The sequence below is a fragment of the Vicugna pacos genome, chromosome 2 (assembly GCF_048564905.1).
Source record: "Vicugna pacos chromosome 2, VicPac4, whole genome shotgun sequence".
NCBI classification, from domain to species: Eukaryota; Metazoa; Chordata; class Mammalia; order Artiodactyla; family Camelidae; genus Vicugna; species Vicugna pacos.
Window position 1 is genome coordinate 70258235 of NC_132988.1, and position 12659 is coordinate 70270893.

The following is a 12659-nucleotide window of genomic DNA, read 5'->3' on the forward strand; positions in this document are numbered from 1 at the left end:
AGGGTCTACTGTACTTAGAGATGATGAAAAAGACTCAAATAGTTCTGTCTCCAGAATTCTGCACAACAATCTTACTTCACGTTTAAGTGATCTACTACATTCTCCAATGACTGAATACACAGTATAAGCACAAGGTTCATATGCACGCTCTGTAACTGAATAAGCTGACTGATTCTCCACCTACATTTAATTTCTGGTAATAGTGAAACTAATGTACTTTCATATATTTAGCAATTATTTTTAAAACTTGTTTTAAGTACTATCCTGATCTTTCAAGCTTTTAAAATGTATTTTGCTCCCTTTACCAAGCTATGAACTTATGAATTTTGTAATATATAAGATCCTCAGACCAACTTAAGATTTTGTATTATCATACCAAGGTGTACAGGTTTGAAAGAGTCTTCCAGTTAGCATTACCCTAACCCTAGCACCAGCTTTTCACTTTCTTAAAGGGTTATCAGGGAGACCTGGCTCCTTCATGTTCCATATGATTAGCTTAAGATTTTCTACTTTGGGCTCCAGCAATACTTAGTGCTATCTTTATTCCAGACTTCTTAAGTTATAGAAAAAGGAATGAACACTTTTTGCATTCTTTCAGAGCAGGGTTGGGAAGCAATACAACCTACCATACTACTTTCTTACACGCATGGACTACTCTATTGCATGTTTCTCAAGTCCATTTTTTAAAAAATCACACATTAACTCATCATCAACGTATGTTCCATTAAGATAGTATTTATTAACTAGGAATTACCAGAAGGCCTTCAGGGGGTCAGTAAACTCCATGATGCGAGTTCCAGGACTTTTCTGAAGAGAAAACCATGGCTTTATCAAATACTCAAGCAGGTATATGATCTTCCACACCTCCAAAATTTTAAGAATCACCTCATTGGATGCTCTTATTTTATAAAACTTTTCTAGTCTTGTTCTCTAAGGTTCTGGCGCCTCTAATAAGTTGTAATTTTATAAACAGGGCCCAACACTTTGATTCCCCTCTTATATTCTTAGTATATAATTAAACATACATTTTTAGCACTTAAAAGATTTTAAGTGTCCAAATATATCTTAATCCACAGTACTCCACAGGGCTCATGATTTTAAACAAAAGCAAATTAAATCATATCTGAATTTCTCGATGTTCTAAATACATTAAGAATGAATACACTGTCATTGTTCCAAAATTACTAGAAAGTATGTCATTTTCTTGAACTGAACTTGGCATAAAAGGCAGCAAAGAGGTCCTTATAAGGAGTGTGTGAATCTGACTTGGTTAACGGTATTCGGCAAAGTTGGCGAAATCGAGGGGAACGCAGCAGCAAGTTCTGTGAAAGGCCCATGAAGCTGGAGCATAACCAGTACAGAGCAATCGACTGTGGAGAGAAGAAAGGACATGAATGTTAGCATCTCTCCATTCTCCAAGGACATCAAGTCTAGAGACAGGTAGGCAATAAAAAAGAAAATTGCAATCTCTGTAAACAAAAGTACACCAGGACAGAACAAGACCTTCAGTGGCTACTAGATACCTGTGACAGATCTAACAGATAGGTAAGAAAGTTGAAAGGAAGACCAAAAACCAAAAGAAACCAAATGAGAGTATTCATGACAGAAATGAATAATGGAGAAGAGCTCCCAGGCAGAGGCTCAACAGAGATCTCACCTCTCTTCTTTGACAATTAAGTATACTTCTTCTTCACCAAGAGTTCTGACAAGCTGCTATATTGCAGGGAGGCTACAGGGGGCACGGCCATTTATGATGGCAAACCTAGCCTCCCTAGACCTCATTTTCCCTCATACAGTCATGTATCTTGCAAATTTTCCCAGTAACCAGTTTTTTAGTGTAGTCAGGAATGCATTCATTACCTTTGCCTTTTCCTGAGACAAACAGTCTCAGCATTATCTTCGGTCTTCTTTTTAATTACCAGACTGATTTATTTAGGTCAAAGACCAAGTCCTGCAGCCTCTTAAAACATTCCCATTCATACATCTTTCCCAAACTTTTCTTTGGCATCAGAAGGTAATCAGTCTGTTGGAGAACCAGTATCACATACAATTGAACAGCTGCTCAAACTCAGAACTTGATGTTTGAGGACAGCTCATGAAATTTTTGGCACAAACAGCATACTGGTGCTCCCTGGAAACCAGTGAACTCTTTAAAGGTCCTAAATGTGACAATTAAAAAGAAATGTGATCATTTCCCCTTGATTTTACACTGCAGACTTGAAGCTGGGCTCTTTTCCTTGGTTATATTATTTGATCACAATTTTTTTTAATGGAGTAAAACTGATTTTAATAGAGGAAAAAAAAATAAAGAAATAAAGGTAATCAGGCCCCACAGGAAAGACCAAGTGGTGGTTGAGTCCGGGTTCTAGAGTCAAACTGCCTGAGTTTGAAATCTATTTATTTAACTTTGGGAAAGTTATTTTTCTTGTTTCAGTTTCATCTTCTATAAAATGGGGACACAAAAAAAAAAAGTCCTGAAACTCACATCATGGAGGACTTTAATGACCCTCGCTGAAGGCCTTCTGGTAATTCCTAGTTAATAAATATTATCCTAATGGAGTATACATTGATGATGAGTTAAAGTGTGATTTTTTAAAAAATGGACTTGAGATACATGTAATAGAGTAGTCCATGCATGTAAGAAAGTACCTAATATGGTACTTACTTCAAAGGGATGCCGTGAGGAATAAAAGAGAAAATTCACGTATAGCAGTAGGCATGGTATGCGGCCCATATTAAGCACTTGAATTTGTTCGAGAACAGGTTTTTCAGGGCAGAAAGCAAAGCATATTCAAAAGCAGATTAGCATAATAGTTAAGAGCAAGTGTCAAACTGCCTGGATGTGTGTTAAGACTCTTCCACTTAACAGATCAGTGACCCTGGATGAGCTACTCAACCTCTCTATGCCTTGGTTCCCTCATCACTAAAGTGGAGATTATAATATCACCTACTTCAGTACATTGCTGGGAGAAATATATGCACTAATATATGTAAATGATTTAAAACACTGCCTGGCACAATGTTAATGCTGAATAAATATTAGCTATCATCATCATCTTATTCACAAAGTGGGCAGTACTGAGCCCAGCGACATCAGACTACAAACTGCCTACAAAACATCATTCTTCTTCCTTAGTAATAAAACTCTAATTTTCAGCAGGATATACTGTCACCTGGGAAAAAAAAAAAGCTGTACTTTTCAGCTTCTTTTGCAGTTAGGTATGGTTACATATTTAAGATGTAAGCACAAGTGTTTGGAGGGACATCTGGCAAGGGTCCTGAGAGGGGCTGACTATACTTGAAGCACCGTTTTACTATTCTTACAAGATAACAAGCTTCAACAGCAATCATGACTACTCTGTGGCCTTCAAGGCAGAAATTACAGGCTGTGGATTATGCAACATTAAGAGAGAAGCAGGCTGTGTCTCTCCTGTCTTCACAGGGATGTCACATCAGCTCTACACTAAACTGTCTAATTCTGAATTTCCTATATTTGAAAGAACGAACTTTTGGGTATTGAAGACACTGTTTTTTTTGATCTCTTGTTACTCACTTTGAACTCAATCTCTCATTAAAACGTGACTGCTCCTATTATATTTGATCTGGAGGTTTTCTCAATGGTAACTGGTATTATTTCTCTTAGAAATATAGTAAATTTGTATTGCTCTGCTTTAACCAGAGTATTTTACAACAACATTATTATTACGTGAAAAGTACTATAATAGGCACTTATTATTCCACTAATTCTCAGACATTATGGTGTTTATTTTAGAAATGAGAAAACTTATTTATTTTACACAAGATTAATGACAGTATTATGTCTAAGTGATAGCTTAAAAACATTTAACATTTAATTGACATTTGTGAGGCTGAAAACACACTATTTCAGATTCCTGAGACAAGTCATATGAAGTACTTTCACACAAGCTGATGTAACTCTAACTACCAGCAATAAATGACGACTACTTTATGGTCTATGTGTTGGCTCTGAGCAAAGACAGATACACCTGATACAGCTTTAGCCATCTCAGTACTGAAGTATCCACGGAAAATAAGTAAAGGGCTAAACATACAAAATAACTGCAAACGTAACATTTCTTTTTCTATTTCTATAAAAGCTTAATTACGTACAAATGGAGACAAGTATACCTGCTTCATAAAGTTGTTATGAGCTTAAATAATATTACATATGAAACCATATGGACCTAGCACAAAGTTTTGTTTCTTTTCTAAGTGCTAACTTCCTTGGTCCAGACTATGAAGACAGAAAGAACTCAATATATCAATTAATCAAACAGAGAAATACTATGTTCATAGTACTGTGCAAGGTATTTTGCAAGACTGAAAAAAAAAAAAGAAAAATGGAAAAAAGGAGTTTGATTTAGAAGAGTTAAGACATAGTCATATAAAGAAAGTTTAACCAATCCCAAGAAATATTCAGACATCACTTGGTGATAGGGACAGCAGAAACCAGTAAGGGGTTGAGTGGTCAGAGGAAGCTCAATAGAAGAGGCAGAATACAGTCAGAGAAGATTTATATTTAGCACATGCTTCACACAATGCTGGTGCTTACTCACTGAAGGTACTGTGGCTGCAATTGGAATCATCAACACTGATACCGCCCGAACAAAGTATGTAATATATGTCTGAAAACGAGACATTCCAATTTTTTGCAGAGCAAACATCTGAAGGGGTAGAATATATACACATGATTATTAAAATGCACATTAAATTAGACATGCTTTAAAATACAAATGGATTTTTGACTGCCCTCTACCTATACTTTAATAAAAGCAAAAAATAATTAAAAACAAAACTGATAAATTTATTGGTTGATAATCTATTTAAAAACTTAATCATGTAGAATTCTTAAATGGAGCTTTAATTAATAGCAATAAAGAGACTGAACTATATTAAAAAGAATCACAGCATAATTTTTATAAGTCAATGTTTTTGAAAGATTCTCAGTAAACCTTAAGTCTCTTTGAGATAAGTATTATGTATGAATCATAAACCTTGGCTTTTAGCACCTAAATACAGGGCCTGGCATAAAGAAGGAACTTAACAGCCATCTCAAAGGTTTGTGATCTGGCTACACAGACTTTGGAAAGGACCAAGGCTAGGAAAAGCAGTTATGGTTTACTTAATTTGCGAGGTAAATTACTTATTTACAAGGCAGCATAACTCAATGATTATGAACACAGACTGTAAACCCAAACTATCTCGTTTCATGAGGCAGCCCTGCATTTAGTGGTTATGTGTTTTTGTGCAAGTTACTTAAACTTTCTGCTCCTCACCTTCACCACTTTAAAGTGGGGGTAATAAAAGTACCTACATTACAGCATTACTGTAAGAATTAAATGAGTTAATTCAAATAAATTCTGTACAGCTGTGCCTGGCACATGGTGAATGCTAAGTAAGAATAGATTTTTATTAAACTTATCTAAGCTGGGTTGTTAGATGGAATAAAGACTAGAGGATTGACATTAATTCACTGTGACCTGTTACCACTTCCTTCTTTCTAAGAAATAATCACTAAGTACCAACCACGTTCACAGTACTGTGCTGGTGCTCTTAGGGTAACACGCCTAGGCTACACATAAAAAACTTTACCCAAGGCCTTAAGAGTATCATCTTCATTTTCCTCGCCTGAAAGAAATAAGTGTATTAGATTTCCCAAAGAGAGATCAGTAGATATGAGGTCTGTGAAAGCTCAACTGAGATAGATCTTTTCTAAGATTTCTTCTAGTTCAGAGTCTATATTCTACTCAGAGTCTGAGAACAGTTCTTTATGGGATTAAAGGCACGCTTTCCCTAAACTGCTGAGTAAAGCAGCACAGGATAATGGTTAAGACATGGCTGGGATGTCATATTTTTCTTTTTTTTAATTATTATTTATTTATTTTTTTAATTTTGGGGAAAGTAATTAGGTTTATTTATTTATTTTTAATGGAGGAACTGGTGATTGAACTCAGGACCTCATGCATGCTAAGCATGCACTCTACCAATGAGCTATGCCCTCCCCCTTGGGATGTCATATCTTATACGTATGTTTCTCCACTCCATCTTATGAAGAAGTTCTATGACTCTTCTAAGGTCATATAACTAAGGGCAGTCAGGTACTAACTAATACAAATCGACGTATTAAACACATACACGAAACACCAATATCTTGTGGAAATAAAACCAGACTGATCAGGTTGATTAGGCATCTTAATTGCTGTCTTTACTAAAAAGCAAATCACAAAAACGTATGCATTAGAATCATTTAATTTTAAAGCTGAAAGAGATTTTGGAAGTGCCTCTAATTCAGCTCTCCTATTTTAATTACAAGAGAATAATACAGAGAGGTTAAGGAACCGGCCTGAGACACAGTTTATCATCAATAGCTGATCTGTGACCAAAACCAAGGAATCTCAATTCTAGCCCAGAGCTATCACCACCAGCTCAAATTCGTTTGAATTCAGAACAGCAACAACAAAAATCCCAATGACTTAAATGGCAAGCAAATCTCATTTAAAAGCACTGACCTCCACTATTAATAAATTGATGACACCCACGGAGACAGGCAGAATCCAAGTGGAATCCAGGGCAGTGAGGTCAGGAAACCACAGGACCCCACCAGTAGCTAACTGCTCCTGAACAGAAAAACCTGCTGAAACATTTTTATACATAAAACAAAGGAATTTCTAAAAATAGCAGAGGAAAATAATTCTAAGAAGGTGTCCCTCATTCTAAAGACTTGCATTTTTTATTCAGGTTATTTTCATTCTATAACATAAATTAGTCTTTCCTGTTCAGAGAAAGAGGCAAGAGATTTACAGACAATAGAGATATGAAGCAGTAATCTTTTCAGACTTAAATTTAAAAAATTATTTGTCCATAGGCTGCTTTCTTTCAAATCTACTGATTACTTTCTGGTTAGCAATGCCTTTAAATGAAAGTAAAAAAACAAACACTTTAGTTTATAACCTTTGTTAATTAAAGTTTACATTTACAACTGTGAAATATTTTCTGGTCTCTTAAACTTAGAAAAAATTCTTGGCCAGGAAACTGAATTATGGAATTACAACACTAATTCTATTATGATCTCCAAGAAGTCACACTAGTGATGTCCTTCCTAGATTTCATCTGTTTTCTCAACACAGCTAGTTTGCTTACACTTAATGTTTTAAATTCCATATCCTTGTAAGGGAGATAATAAAGAATATATTCTGATTATCAGAAGTATAGGTGTTTTTAATTTTTTTGCTTGGTTTTTTGTTCTTCTCTTTAGAGTACAAAGACAATGTACTTATATACAAATTGCACTTATATGTACAGTGTACATATGTACAAAGACAATGTACTTAGAGTACAAAGAACTTATTTGGGGAAACAGATTTCAATAACTACCTTCTGAATGTGTTGCCCCTGTGCTAAAATTCCGGAGAGCAACAGACATGAAGATCCACATTGGAATCTGGATCCAGACCAATACAGTGGCTTTGAAAGGGTGGCAGTTATCCCGAATATACAGCTCTGAAACAAGCCTCCGCAGAATCTTTAGATAAGTAAGCCTAGATTGAGGGAAGAGGGAAAAAGAAAAAGGAGAAAACATCGTTTGACTACTAGCAGTGCTTCATCCCCACAGCGCAAACACACACACGCTCTGGTTACTGGCTAAGGGATTTATGGAGGATTTTGGGTGTATGAAGGGACTGCCTAAACAAAACGCAAATAAACTCCTTTACTCCAAGTTCTTTCACAATTTACACAAATCACAGAATGATTCAATAAATCTGACACTGTCAAACTACAGGCTGTGTTTCTGGTGGTCCTTGGCAAATCAGGCTTTAACCAGGGAAATTTCACTACTGACATAGTATGACCACAACTTCAATCAGAAATCCTAAAGGTGAAAAGCACATTTTACTCAAATACCTCCGCTCCAGCCAAGCTCAATCACTTAACTCCTGAACATATCTTAGGTAGCAATGTGGTTTTGTACTGTGTATGCTCTTGGCCTGTCAAAATGGTCTCCATTCTTCAGTCAACTCTTTCATAAAGATTTTCTTACTATTTCTCTGTTTACCATATTAGTTATTCCAGTTCTTGTCTTAAGTTCCACTTTCTGGACCATAGTCTCCTCAAAGGTCAAGTATCGGGTCTTAATCTTTAAATCACTTGTAGCATGTTTTATACAAGGTAGACGTTCAATAGGTTTGCTGAATTTAATCAAATTATAATCTACTGAATTAAGACAGTACATAGAGACATTCTAGGCTCTTTGAAATTTAGCCTTTGCCTACTCTTGCAACTTTATCTCCTGTTACTTTCTGTAGACATCTATATATTCTAGTCCCTGAATGATCTGGGTCATCCAACAAATCAGACTTCCACACCAGCATGCCTTTGGAAGTTATTATATCATCTGTGTGGATAGCCCACTTTCCTGACCTGACAAATGTCACCTGACATTTACAAATAGCCTTCAAAACCCAATTCCATTGAAAATGCAGGAAACCCTCAGAAAGGTTTCCTGCATTAGAAAGCCACTCTGCTGTGTAAGGATGTGTCTGGACAATCATCCTGCCAGTGCTGCATAAGCAAGGTGCCACAGTCTTGTCGAGGCTGCATTTATAACCCACGTGAGCAGCTACTAATCTGCTCTTTTGGGCTAAAGCTGTAGTCCTCGGATTTCCCTGCTCAGTAAACCTTTAAAACTATAGGTTTACCAACTTTTTCTTTTATCAAGTAAAGACATTAAGCTATAAGAATATATTTTCTAAAATATCAGGTCTTTTTAACACTATATAAGGAGGGACATAATTTCATACTGAAGATAGTTGGCAAATTTACACCATATAGAGATAAAATATATGGATAATTTAGTAATCATATTTAAAAAGCCCTTATTTTTCTCATTGCTGTTAACTGGTTAACACTTTGTCACACTCTAGTAAGGATCAGGATTTAGAAAACTAACTAAGCAGTAATAGCTTAGGCTGACTGAAGCAGGGGGGCTTTGAAGTTCCTAGTGGATGACTGTAGGCATAGAACTGAAGCATGGTTAAGCCCCTTTGGGCAAGGGCTTTCTAAGAGAAAAGGCAGATAGCTACACAGAGTAACCACAGCAGATTGACAATACCTTGTCTATCCAGTCGCTTTTACTATGGCATTCATATTTTCTACCTCCCCATTCCTGTGGGCTATAGTCCGCTGAATCTTGTCAAAAAGGTCAAGTTTGCAAATAACCTGTAACATTATTGATTAAAATCTCAACAGACTGGCACAGTATCTTCATCCCTGACTTTCCATGATGGCCCGACTCTGTACATAAATCTTTTGTACAGTACTTAATTCAGTCATTATTTGATTACATGGCTGTCTTTTTCAATAGCCTGGAGTCCCTTAAGAACAAGGAACTTTCTCTTCTTATCTTTGTTTCTCCATTTCTTTCCTTTCAGTCCAGTATATAAAACTATCATGCCACATAAACTTATTAGAAAGAACTACTTTGCTGCTAAAGCTACAGAATACACAAATCTGTAATAAATATCATGTATACATTTTGTGTCTATATATATACACACATACATACATATATTCATGGTTTTATATGCATAAAATTAGCTTACCTGGCAACTCTTTTGGACCACCCCAACTGATTTGCGCGAACTGCAACTTCTTGGTTAAGATGCCTTGCAATGTTTTTTATTTCTGGCTGCAAATTTTCCACCTAGCTAAAGAAAAAATACACTTTGTTATGGGCACACAAAAGACCTTTATTCATAACCATTTATGATTTTACTTTCTAGTTCCTCAAGCTCATTTAAAAATGTGGTTCACTGGTCATGTCAAGAAACCTTAAGTCTGAGTATATGACACTAATTTAAGATATCCTCAGCTGTAACCAGATTCAAATTCCAGCGTGTACACTTAGCTGTGTGATCTTGGGCAAATTATTTAACTTCTAAAGTCCTGTCCCCTTACATACATAATGTATAACAGCACCTACTTCATAGGGTTATTTTAAGGAATAAATGAGAACTGCATTCTGCACTTTAATGTTTCAATCCCTGGATTTCCCAGTAATGTAAACCAAGAAACAGAAGTCAATTAATAGTATTTAACACGCTCTGTGGCAACCACACAAAATTTGCATTTATTTCCTGTCCTATGTTAATTCTTTTGTAAAGTAGCTCACTGCCGTATTGGTGCTGATTAACACGCAGCACTCCGGAAGCTATCTGGGGATCTTAAGCCTCACCTTGGCCAGGATGTAGTGCTGGTAGGCGGCCAGGGGCAGCGTGACGGCGCCGCGCAGGGCCACGGTGGTGAGGAGAATGCTGCCCCACCAGGGCAGGCCCGTGGCGGTGTGCGCGCAGAGCAGCAGCTCCTCCGCGCCCTGTACCGGAGCCGACGTAGCCAGGGCCTCGTACCAGCCTCCCGCGCCACCCGGGGCAACTGCAGAGACTGACGAGGCTGCCCACACTGGCAGAGCAGAGCGCCTCATGCCGCCCGTTAGGACGGGCGCGAGCTGCGGGCCCAGGGCCCCGAGCCGCAGGGCAGGCAGCGGCCGTAGCCACCGAAGGCTGAGCCGGCACAGCATGTCTGCCACCACCAAGGAGCTGGACACGCGGACCTCCCGACGGAGTAGTATCGCGCAGCCGAGACTATTCCTCGCATGCGCCGGCGACCCCGCGCATAAAGTAGGCGTGGGCGCGCCGGCAGCCACAATTGATCTTCCTAGTCAAGCCGGTGACGTCTTGCGTCGCGCTGGAGATGACGCAGATGGTAGCGAAGTCCCGCCTTTCCCACGCGGCACTGAGCAGGCCTACTGCGCACACACGGTACTTTGGCGCTGCTGGCGTGGAGCTCCTCAGAGGCCAAAAGGAATTTCAGAATCGGGGGCGGGGCTTGTTGCCCTGAGCAGGGCGGGGCGTTCTCTAGGAAGTTCTCGCCTAAGAGAGCCGGTCTTCTGCGTATGCCTTTACATTTTTTTCACTTAAGCTAATCGTGTCACGGGTTAAGCTTTGTGGATGTGTTTTATGTGTGTGTGTGTGTGTGATCAGAGGGTAGTTCCCCAGCTCTTTATGTGCTCCCGATTGCTTCCGCTAGAGGTTGAGATAGTTTATGGTATACAGGAGTCAACACATTGCTGAAATGCCAGTTTGGAGAGAGGCATGTGTTTCTGGCCCACCCCGTTGTAATCAGCACTAGACATAGTTTAGTCTGTGGTGTGAAGCTTTAGTTGGCTCATCCGTTTTAATAGTCATTTTCAGACCCAAGTTCAGTGTTTTAGCTTTCATTATAAAGAGCAGCAAACTCTTATATTAAGGGTCAAGTACCATCTCCTGAATTAAGTGGAATTATCACTGGCAGCGCGGTGAATTCCTTTCTGGGGCATAACATATATCCTATATGAGCTTTCAACAGCCTGAGCAGCAACATGAGGAGTCTGCCGGTTGAAAGGAATAGGCCAAATGTACATAAGACTAGTTTTTAGTTGTGAGTTCCTGGCAACAGCAAGCACACTGGAATGACATAAAGGAGTTTCCTCAGAGAAGGCTCACTCCTAGACCTAGAGGCCAGATTGTGTCGTGAGGAATAAAATGTTGACTGAGACGTGAGCTCTGACCAATGTTGGGGTTACACCAAACTTAGCTACTGTTTTTGCTTCATTATGAACTTACCCAAGGGTACCAGATACTCTTTTCTCTGGATTCTGGACGTCATCCTCCTTCAAATTGACTGGTAAATTCATATGTGAATTTTTAAATGTTAACACACACATCCCAATATATGCTATATAATTTCCTTTTTAAAAGCGTATCTCCCTATTCATTCGTCAAGTTAAAAAAAAAGGCAACCGGTTGCTACTGACTACTGATTTTAGGTGGAAGTATCCTTGCCTAAAGATTGTGGGAGTTAAGCAGCAACTTCTATGCAGCTGCATTCCTCTCCTTCCAGGGAACTGATGACATTTAGGAGTTGGCCCTTCCACAGTGGCACTTAAGCGGAGGGACTCTGACTTTCTAATATCCAGGAGAAAAGTTGATTAAAGAAAAAAGATCCTAAAATGAAAAATCTTCATGCATGCACAGTTCATATAATTTAAATTAAGAGTTTTCAAGCTACTCCTCAAATTCCTTCTGTGGAGTGTATCAGGGGTTGGGACTGGGACGTCTTCAATCAGTGTAGGCCCACCTTTTCTGCTACATATTGGGGTCACAAATTACATTCTTTTAAAAATGTTCCACTGTTAACAAGTTTTTTTGATCTAAGTAAAATTTATGCATATTTAACCTGCTAATTTCATACATATAAACATGTATTCTTAAATTTGGATAATGGGAATGATCAGAATTTGCTGTCTATTTGGTAGAGAATGTTGGGAGAACTATTTGTCAATGATAAAACCCAATGCAAAAGTGAAGTGTTAGCACTCATGTGTATCTTGTGTACTGGTAACAAACATTGTAACACCTGGTATCTTTTGGGTTGCAGAATACAGTACAAAATGACCAAATACTGGGCAAACCAACCAACTGAAATCATATCAACCGTAATACGTTTCAAATGGACACATTAAACATTTTTTAAAAGTTCAATATGACTGGCCTATTCTTTTTTATTATTACTACATCACACAGCTAACTTTTTTCTAAACTTTA

General features: G+C 38.1%; 1 protein-coding gene and 1 long non-coding RNA gene across 7 annotated transcripts in view; one reads left to right on the forward strand and one right to left on the reverse strand.

Moving 5' to 3' along the window:
* Window positions 1-10732, reverse strand: part of COX18 (cytochrome c oxidase assembly factor COX18) — a 74610-nt gene extending 63878 nt beyond the window's left edge. For 4 of the 6 annotated variants that reach the window (XM_072941247.1, XM_072941265.1, XM_072941251.1 and 1 more), the window contains exons 1-6: window positions 10253-10732; window positions 9621-9721; window positions 7396-7559; window positions 6531-6655; window positions 4578-4685; window positions 755-1370 (exon numbers count right to left, since the gene is read on the reverse strand). In XM_072941247.1, the coding sequence (XP_072797348.1) occupies window positions 1197-1370; window positions 4578-4685; window positions 6531-6655; window positions 7396-7559; window positions 9621-9721; window positions 10253-10594 (1014 nt within the window). In that variant the 5' untranslated portion in view covers window positions 10595-10732 and the 3' untranslated portion in view covers window positions 755-1196. Of the gene's footprint in view, window positions 1-715; window positions 1371-4577; window positions 4686-6530; window positions 6656-7395; window positions 7560-9620; window positions 9722-10252 lie in introns of those variants that run through there. The other 2 variants (XM_072941282.1, XM_006212520.4) reach the window with 2 other exon arrangements.
* Window positions 10733-10925: 193 nt separating this feature from the next.
* On the forward strand, window positions 10926-12596 carry LOC140700197 (uncharacterized). The gene is made up of 3 exons (XR_012078508.1): window positions 10926-10967; window positions 11684-11739; window positions 12493-12596. It is a non-coding gene; the product is annotated as an uncharacterized lncRNA (long non-coding RNA).
* Window positions 12597-12659: the final 63 nt, after the last annotated feature.